The sequence below is a fragment of the Elaeis guineensis genome, chromosome 3, assembly GCF_000442705.2.
Source record: "Elaeis guineensis isolate ETL-2024a chromosome 3, EG11, whole genome shotgun sequence".
Classification (NCBI taxonomy): Eukaryota; Viridiplantae; Streptophyta; class Magnoliopsida; order Arecales; family Arecaceae; genus Elaeis; species Elaeis guineensis.
This window is the reverse complement of record NC_025995.2, coordinates 115,284,941-115,294,125: the sequence shown is the minus strand read 5'-3', so window position 1 is coordinate 115,294,125 and position 9,185 is coordinate 115,284,941. Positions and strand designations below refer to the sequence as shown.

The window sequence follows — 9,185 nt, the reverse complement described above, 5'->3', positions numbered from 1 at the left end:
AAATCCAACGTTGCAAAATCAAGGAGATAAAACCAACGGTAAAATAACATATATAATGATGATCATGTACAGAGATTCTTACCTTTACCGGTGACTGATCCAAGCACAAAAATCAATGTTCTTCTTTGATTTATGAATTCTTTAATAAAATATTCCACTCGATATCATTTGCAGACAATCATCTCTTCATAATCCTGATCAAATATAAAGATCATATATGGAGAAAATTACCGATAATCGATCCTAATAACACAGATCGAGGACCTCTCTTAGGATTAATCAAAATTAGAATTTATCTAAGTATCTAGATCCTCCACTGATCCATAAGACTTTTAGAGAGAGAAAATCTATGAAGAGAGAGAAAATTCTATAGAGAGAAAGTAGAGAGAGAAAGTGAAGAGATAAATCTTCGTATCCTTCCGATGAGGTAGTCATGATCGAGATCATCAGAGGTCCTATCAGGGTGACTCAAAATGAATCAAGTGTTACAAATTTCGAATAGGATCGGACTGGGATCAGATCTACCACACGAATTTTGGAGTAATTTTAAATCATCATATTTTTAATTCAAATATATCCTAGGGTCTGTCATGCAATCAGAGAGAGAGTAGAAAGATTCTAGAGAGATAAAATCCACAAAAAGAGAGAAAGATCTAGAAAGAAAATAGAGAGAGAATCTAGAGAGAGAAAATGTAGAGAGAAGGTAGAGAGAGGAGAGAGAAAATTTTTCTCTTTTCTTCTTCTTTTTATTTTATTTTATTTTTTTTCTCTTTTTCTTTTTTTTTCTTTCTTTTTCTTTTTCTTTTTTCTTTTCTTTTTCTTTTTCCTTTTTCTTTTCTTTTCTTTTTCTTCTTCTTCTTTTCTTCTTCTTCCCGCGGCCTCCCTTGGCTGAAACAGAGGAAGACCGTGAGGTCCCCCCCCGATGGCTCGGGCTCCGGCGGCTTGGCCGGAGATCTGACAACGGCCGGCGATGGGGTTCGGTCGGCGGTGGCCAGCAGCGGAGGGCCGGCAGCTCTTTTTTTTTTTTCGAAAAACAAGGGATCTTCTTGTTCATGGATTTTCCGGCGATCCTGACGGCCGGCGAGGAGTCTAAAACCATGGGAAGAAAGAGCAGAGGGAGAGGAAGAAAGATTGAACCCTTACCTGAACTCCGGTGGCCTCTTCGATCTTCAATTTTCGGTGAACATGAGAAGAGTCTGCCGCGGCTTCTACGGAGAAAGGGAGAGGAATCGGGCTCGATGGTCGCCGGTGGAGGCTCGTGAGGGAGAGGAGAGTCTTATTTATAGAGAATCTTAGAGTTCTAAGAGGCCTAGAGTCCTTCTCCGATTGGGATTCATCGGAGAAGAAGACTCCCTTCGGGAGTCTCCTTCCGTTCCTTTTTTTTTTTTTTTTAAATCTGGGTTATTACACTAGGATCGATGTTTCATTCTGCAGGATGATCAAGAACTTGTTGATCTTCTTGCTTTTTTTTTTTTCCCCAAAAAAAGTACAACGAGCAATGCAATCGAAACAAGATTGGCAACGGATGATTACAAACCTAAAGACCTAGGTTACACCCAATTCAACTCGAGACAGATTCGTCATGTCTTAGTGCCATCCCACATAGTAGTAACTTGGCTTGAGACGATGCAGACACGGTGATGCAGCCATAGTTCGAGCCACTCTACTAAGTCTAGTATGCAATTTGTGTTGTTGCAGGATCTCTTGTGCAGTGTATAATCTTAGATAAATGGGAAGTGGTGCTGTTTATAAGCAAGTCGTTTTTGGCAACTAGATGCTTAATCTGCAACGGATCCACTCCCCCCCCCCCCTGCTTTTGCAATGATGTCGTCTGCTGATGCTCCGGATGTATGTTTTCTCAAGCTGTAGTTTTTTATAGTTTCAGTTTGTTTCAAGCTCTACCCTTTTACCAAAACAAGCAGAACGGTGTTTTCAGAATTTCCATGCAGGTCAGCCCAAGGCTTGACCACTGTCAGAACATGCATAAGGATGCAAGCAATAAAGCGAGCCAATCTAGCAATAAAAAATTACTCATTTTTTTGGATTAATCAGAATTTATGAAATCATTCTACAATAAATACAATCTTGAAAATCAAAAAAAAAAAAATCTAATAATTGAATAAAAAAATCAGAAATCATCAATCATAAAATAAATTCTGCATGAGCAACAGCATATGGTATCAACTAATTCACAGCATGATTGACTTCTCTAAAAATATATCTTATTTTAAAATACTAAACAAAAACATCCACACATAAATAATTTTGCATCAAATGATGATTGCCAAATGCTGAAGAAACTAAACCAATCAACCACTTAATAATTGTTAATGAATCCCCTCCTAAAATTATGCAAAAAGCTTTCAAAATTTTTATTGTATATGACAAATCTTTTCACACATCTCCAACTGTGTCATAGAAACTGTGGTGTCAAACAATCTAACTCCACTTGTTACCAATATCATATCACTTGTATTCTTAATAATGAAGCTTGCTCCATCCGACTTACCTCGGTTCTGAATACTACTATTAAAGCATTGGATCTGCAATAAACTTAAAGTTGTTTCGTTAATTTTTTTAGCGCATATCAAGAATGAGAAGCACACTTTTCAGCACCTCAAGTCGAGACAAATAGAAATCTCCTGGAAGTTCGATAATGGCTCCGAGGAAGTTTACATTCGCATGGAATTCCACAAAGTCCATTTTGTACGTCATGTTTTCTCTCGAAACACCAACATTTTTTTTGTTTCCATTATTTAGGATATTGGGTCTGGGCTTAACATAGCCAGAAATAATCTAGCCGTTAGGATCTCATGGGGAGAGGGAGGTTAGTTTTTTCTCGTGAAAGTGCATCATTGTCTTTTGCATACAGGACCGACGATCATGTCCCATGGCCACTTTGAGATGCGTGATCTTCTGTAATTGCACATGATTCTGCGTGACGCCCACAAAAAATGGGGCTTATTTTGAGTTAAGATGACTACAATAAGCGGCACATGTCTCCAAAATTATAGCCTGATAAATATTAGTTAGTCTTCTAAATTTTATTTAGAAAGACCAACTAGTGTTTCACGTCAGTCAACTAGAGGAAAAAAAAAAAAAAAAAATATATATATATATATATATATATATATATATATATATATATATATATATATATTGCCATCTTACATATAGAATTATTTTTGACATTCATATGATATAGATTATTTAAAATAAGCTTACATAATGATGCGGCAGATACCACAGAGGTCTTGATGATCTTGTATGATTTTTAGTCAAAGCATAAAAGCATCAAAAAATTTCCATATTCATCTTGAAGAAAATTTTGTGGCTACTAAATTAGCCTATGCTTTGCTATTTCGACTTAGAATGGCATGGAATCTGGTGGCTTCAAGCAAATCAAGGAACATGATTTTTAAAGAGCTATGTCTGGTATATGATATGTTAGAAACTTGGAATGCAGCATTAAAAATTCACTTACATACTTAAAAAAAAAAGAGAGAGAGAGGGAAAAAAAAATAAGAATGTATTATAGGTGCCGTAGATTTATAAGCAAAATCAGATTTGAAATATATTAAAATAAAAATTAAAATGATCATATTTTTTAATATTTTTAGTTTACGGTCAAAATCAAAATAAAATATAAATATTTAAAAAAATTAAAATTAAAATTTGAGGAGCTGAGATATTTTCATTTTCTTCCCAAAACGGGAATGGAAATGAAACTCCGAGTTAGACTTGGGGTCGCTCAGGTTCCGGTCGGTGGACTTCGATCCCTTTCTTTTGCTTTCGAGGGAACTGGCGTCTGCCCGCGTTGTTCTCGACCCGAAACCATTTTGCGAAGCGAGCGAGCGAGCGAGGGTCCGGATATCCGTGTTCTTGAAAAATAACGAAGAAAGCGCATACCTACGAGGACAACGCCCGATAGCGATGGGGACTCGGCGGACGCCAGGAGAGGAAGGGGGGATTGGCAGATAGAGACAAATGATTCCTTCTCGGAAACAGGCTTAGGAATCTCCATGAGTATCCCTGTGATTTACTAGTCTCGCATGAAGTTAAATTAAACAAAGGAAAAAGAGTGATGGAGCGAAGGAAAAAGGAAGGAAGGTTTCCCGAATTCTTGAGACCAGAAGGACAAATGCATGAGAACGGGCCAACGGATGTCCTCCCTCGTCGGACCGTCACGTTTTTTTGGATCTTTGAGAAAAAAACATTGGCCTTTGGAGTTCATCTCTTCATCCCTTCCTTGATGGCGTTATATCTGCGGATCGAAGATTCCCCGCTGCGTCGGTGCCACGGGAGGGAGGTGGCATTATTTCATCCTCCGCAGAGGTGCGAATTCTTCTCCACCTTACCGAATATATGAAATCTGTTCATGTGCTTAATTTCTAGTTTCGAATTTGTGTCATTATGTCTATCACTCTATAATTTCGATTGGCTTCTGTTTTGCTAACAACTTTCTACAAGGAGTCCTTCAAAGAGGGGTTTGGATGGTTCGCATTGTTTGAATTAGTGACACTCCTATGTCAAGACTATCAAAGGAGTTTTTTTTTAAAAAATAATTATATATATATGGTAAATAAAGAAGTCTTTTTAATTCTGAAATCTAGCTATTATTAATACCACCAGAACCAAAATTTAGGGACCTTAAGGGCCTGAGAGCCATTTCGACGAAAGGACTTATAGCCATCCTTGGGGCTTTGGGACATTAATTCTAGAGGCTTGATGGAATTTAGGTTAACTATTACAGATTCTTTCTTGAAGGCGAGCTTTGCTGCAATGATAAATTTGCTCTATTGCGATCTAGGTGTCATGGGTTTGAAACATGGAAATAGTCTTTCCATGTATGGATGTAAGGTTGTGTATATCTGACCCTTATTAGACCCTTTAGAGGCAGGGGCTTTGTGCACTGGACCACCCTTTTGTTGCATATTTGTTCCTGCAAGATTTGTACATTTATTCTAAGATCAAAACATTTATTCTAAGATTTGTACATTTATATGTCCTATGCTTATCAGCTAACTTTATTATAGGTAAAAGATTCCAGCTTTTAAGATCAAAACATTGCACCTTTAAGAAGGCCCTTGATGCAAGAAATAGATGATGATTTCAACTCGTTTTTTACATAAACAAAAGGACCTTGATTCACATTTTCCCTATTTCCATCCCAACATTGTCATCCTTGTGATCAACCCATATGCAAATCTAGCACTTCGCCCAAAAATGGAACATGTTTCTGAAGGTAGTATTTGGCATGCCATTGTTTTGCTATGGCAGTAAGATGATGCCAGAAGGTGACTTGTGTTTCTACAACAGCATGGACACTATCTGCTATGAAGAGGTTTATCAACAGTATTACCTGAAAGTTTTCCTTTAGGCTTTACTTTTATCAAATTGAGTTCTACTATGATGTGAAAAGCTTACTGTACTGTTGGCTGTGTTCTTTTTTAATAGTGAAACTGCACTTTGATTCTCTAGTTTATTGGTGCAAATGTGAAGCTTTTTGTTTAAAAGAAAATTACGTCTAGGTCTTGGTTTCTTCTGACATTCCTTTATAAGTAGAAATAGTCAAATTCATCACACTTTTGCATCTCTAAGATAAGCTACAGTTCATATTCTATTGGCTTTTGTAGGTGAGATTGAAAACTCGTGCAATTTACATTGCATCATATTCCTGGAAATTCAAAACTTAGCCACTGAGGTATGATGCCTTTGAAACTAAATGGGCAGTTCTCATCAAAATCTGGGTTTTATTTGACCAACACTAGATTAGCAGATCAAGTGCTACGCTTTCCTTCAAGATCGAAAGGAGAAAATTTAGCAAAATTCTCTGTATCTTTTGCCAAATTACGTGATGCATATGAACCTGAAAGCAATAGGTGGAAAATCTATGCTTATGATGATACAGTCAATGGAGTTACTCAGAAATCTTTAACCAATTTTCTCCCCAAGAGTCCATTTGTTAGATCTGGTGGCTCCAGATGTAAATCAGAAGAGGATCTTTCATCTCATGAGCAAGGTCCTGAATTTCCAGCAAATCATCTAGCTAATCTTATTGAAAAGTTAAAGGCTGTGCGTCTGCATTTATTAGCATCTGAGCACTGGAATGCCTCTCTACAGAAGTTATGCCATGGGTATAATTTTAATTTGTCTCCATATATTTTACTTCTCGAACTTGTTCAGTTTGTTTTTTTTTTTAATTATTATAAATAGTGATTTTAGTTAATGCATGGACTTATCATTTCAGAACCTACTTAGCGAGTGCAAAAAACTTGATCCATTATTTGGCATTACAGTGCCTTGATGTCCAACAACTTGAAGAAAGTCTTTCTTCCTTAAGTCTTCAAAATTTGGAATCTATGAATTCTCACATTCTTGCAAGCATCAACTCCATCATTCAGCTGTTGGAAAACCTGGTACCTGCAATGTACATTATCAGAAGTAACACAGGGAACATGGATAGGGTTGATTATGTTACTGCTGAGCAGAGTGAAAACCAGAGAGAGTACATGATAAATACCATGACGGAAATAGCATCTTCTCATGCATTAAGATTGTTTGGTCCATCTGATGACAGGAAGCATGCCCATATCATGGTAACTGTTGGAAGAGAAGTTATATCCAATGAAACACTTTTAATGGATATTCTTAAAGCAGGAGCCAACATAATACGAATTAACTGTGCACATGATGATGCAACTGTTTGGAGTGAGATAATAAGAATGGCAAAGCACAGCTCCCAGATGTTAGAGAAACCATGCCGCATTCTCATGGATTTAGCCGGACCAAAGCTCAGGACTGGCTATTTAATGAAGGATACAATTGCAATGAGAATAACCCCGCAGAAGGATGCAAATAGTGACATGATTTTCCCAGCTCATATCTGGTTATGTTCTGCTGGAAGTAGTCCTCCTTCTCACTTATCACTGGACGCAATTGTTTGCATAGATCAAGAGTTTTTTAATAATCTCAGGGTCGGTGATGTTCTAAAGTTTGTTGATGTTAGAGGAAGAAAGAGGTCTTTTAAGCTTCTGAAGAATTACCCAGTTGTTGCTGGTTCTGGTTATATGGTGGAGTGCTCAAGGACTGCATATATTGGATTAGGTACTAAACTCTATGCCGAGAAGAGGGATAGGAAGCTCTCAGTTGGGCGAGTGGTAAAGTTGCCATCTCTCGAGGAATTTGTTATGCTCAAGGTAGGAGATTTGCTAACAATATATAGAGATTCTAGCTTCTCTATGGATAAACCATGTAGCATACGATTTGGATCAGCAAGAATAACTTGTTCATCTGACCATCTTTTTGACTCTGTCAAACTTGGTGAGCCAGTTGCGTTTGATGATGGGAAAATATGGGGAAAAGTTCAGGAAAAGAATGTCAACGAGGTTATTATCTTGATCACTCATGCCAGTCCAGAAGGTTCCAGACTTGGCTCTAGGAAATCCATCAACATACCGAAGAGTGAGATGCAGCTCAAGGGCCTTACTTCAAAAGACTTTGTGGATCTTGACTTTGTGGCTGCTCATGCTGACATGGTTGGTATTTCTTTCCTTCGGGATGTCGAAGATATAGTGACTGTTCAACATGAACTGGAGAAAAGAAAGCTTCAGAAACTGGGGGTTGTGCTCAAAATTGAAACCAGAGATGCTTTTGAGAAATTGCCTCAGTTACTGTTCCAAGCAATGCGATTTTCAAATCCTCTGGGTGTTATGATCGCCAGAGGAGATCTGATGGTGGAGTGTGGATGGGATCAGATGGCTGATATTCAGGAAGAGATAATGTCTGTTTGCAGTGCTGCTCATATCCCAGTGATTTGGGCAACCCAGGTTCTTGAATCACTTGTCAAATTTGGCCTTCCTACTAGAGCTGAGATCACAGATGCGGCCAGTGCAACAAGGTATGGAACGTGAACTGCTTTTCTTGCATATTTGATTTTTCTTTTTTTCCCTCAGCTTCATGCATTTGACACAAGGAGTTTAATAGGATTGAATCATCAACACTGCTTCTTTCTCCTTTTTTTCCTTGTTTCTTTTTTTTTTTTTTTTTTGTTGGGGGCACATAAGGGGAGGCCAAGCCTCAAAAGAAGGAAAAAATAAAAAAAATAATATATATATATATATATATATATATATATATATATATATCTCACAACCTAAGGTCCTAAACAATGCTTTAGTTTAAGACGTAGAGTCTACCCTGATCTATGGTGAATATCTTGGTATAGACTTTATTTGGCATCAGCTTTGTATTAGCAGTCTATATAAGTGGCCATTTAATCCACGAGGATGCCCATTTCATGTGCAGGGCAAACTGTGTTATGTTGAACAAAGGGGAACATATTGTACAAGCTGTTTTGGCATTGGATTCTCTCATGAGCAACCATTCCATGAGGAAGAACAAGAAGATGCTACCGAACCCACCGCTTCCGTCTAGCTGATCGAGCTAGTAAGATGATATTTGTCATTGTATAGTAAAATTTGCATGTAATATGTAATGGATTGGAATGGTGTCTGGGATGATGCCTATTGCCATTATTATTTTTTGTTAGCTTGTTTAGGTTACCCTCAAGACTATTAGCTGCTGATCAGAAATATAAAACTAAGAACACTGATGCAACTTTACTGATACCAACTCAAGGATAGAATAGTTTGGGCAAAGAGGTGCCAAATTGAAAGCTAGGACAACACTATAATTGAATTATGAGCCAAACTTTTGCCCATGCTCTGATCCATGAGAAGCTGTCGTCAAATTCAATGATTGGTTGGGCCAAGATCAATTATAGATCATAGATTATTTAATTTTTCTCTTCATTTTCTCTTCTTAACACACATTTTATCATGCACTTAATATGGTATTTTGAATTCTATTTCCCTCGTCATAAGTATCAAATTATCTATGGTCTACTTTGGATCAGGTCCAGCCAACACAACAGTGACTAAACAAATATAATTCTTTCATTTTTTTTTTTTTAAAGAGAAACCCATGTATGACATCTGAATGTCTGTCCGTCAAAAATCAAATGTTTTAGGAAATTTCCTACTGATGCATCTAGAGAAAACGGGCAATCTAGTTGGCATGCTGTATTGTTTGGATTTTAAATAAATATACTGTAGAAGCCGTTGCAACTTTGAAACTCTATTTTACGCAATTGCACTGCAAAGAAGAACACAAACACCTTACTG

The 9,185-nt window shown here is 37.4% G+C and overlaps 1 protein-coding gene across 2 annotated transcripts; it reads left to right on the top strand.

The window, feature by feature from the left end:
* The first annotated feature begins 3,786 nt into the window (after positions 1 to 3,786).
* On the top strand, positions 3,787 to 8,624 carry LOC105040705 (plastidial pyruvate kinase 4, chloroplastic). 2 transcript variants are annotated; one of them, XM_010917359.3, is made up of 4 exons: positions 4,200 to 4,335; positions 5,637 to 6,137; positions 6,251 to 7,900; positions 8,308 to 8,624. In XM_010917359.3, the coding sequence occupies exons 2-4, from the start codon at positions 5,707 to 5,709 to the stop codon at positions 8,438 to 8,440; spliced, it is 2,214 nt and encodes a 737-aa protein (XP_010915661.1). In that variant the 5' UTR covers positions 4,200 to 4,335; positions 5,637 to 5,706; the 3' UTR covers positions 8,441 to 8,624. The 2 variants fall into 2 exon arrangements, with proteins under 2 accessions (XP_010915662.1, XP_010915661.1); XM_010917360.4 differs by lacking the exon at positions 5,637 to 6,137 and having other exon boundaries at positions 3,787 to 4,335.
* Positions 8,625 to 9,185: the final 561 nt, after the last annotated feature.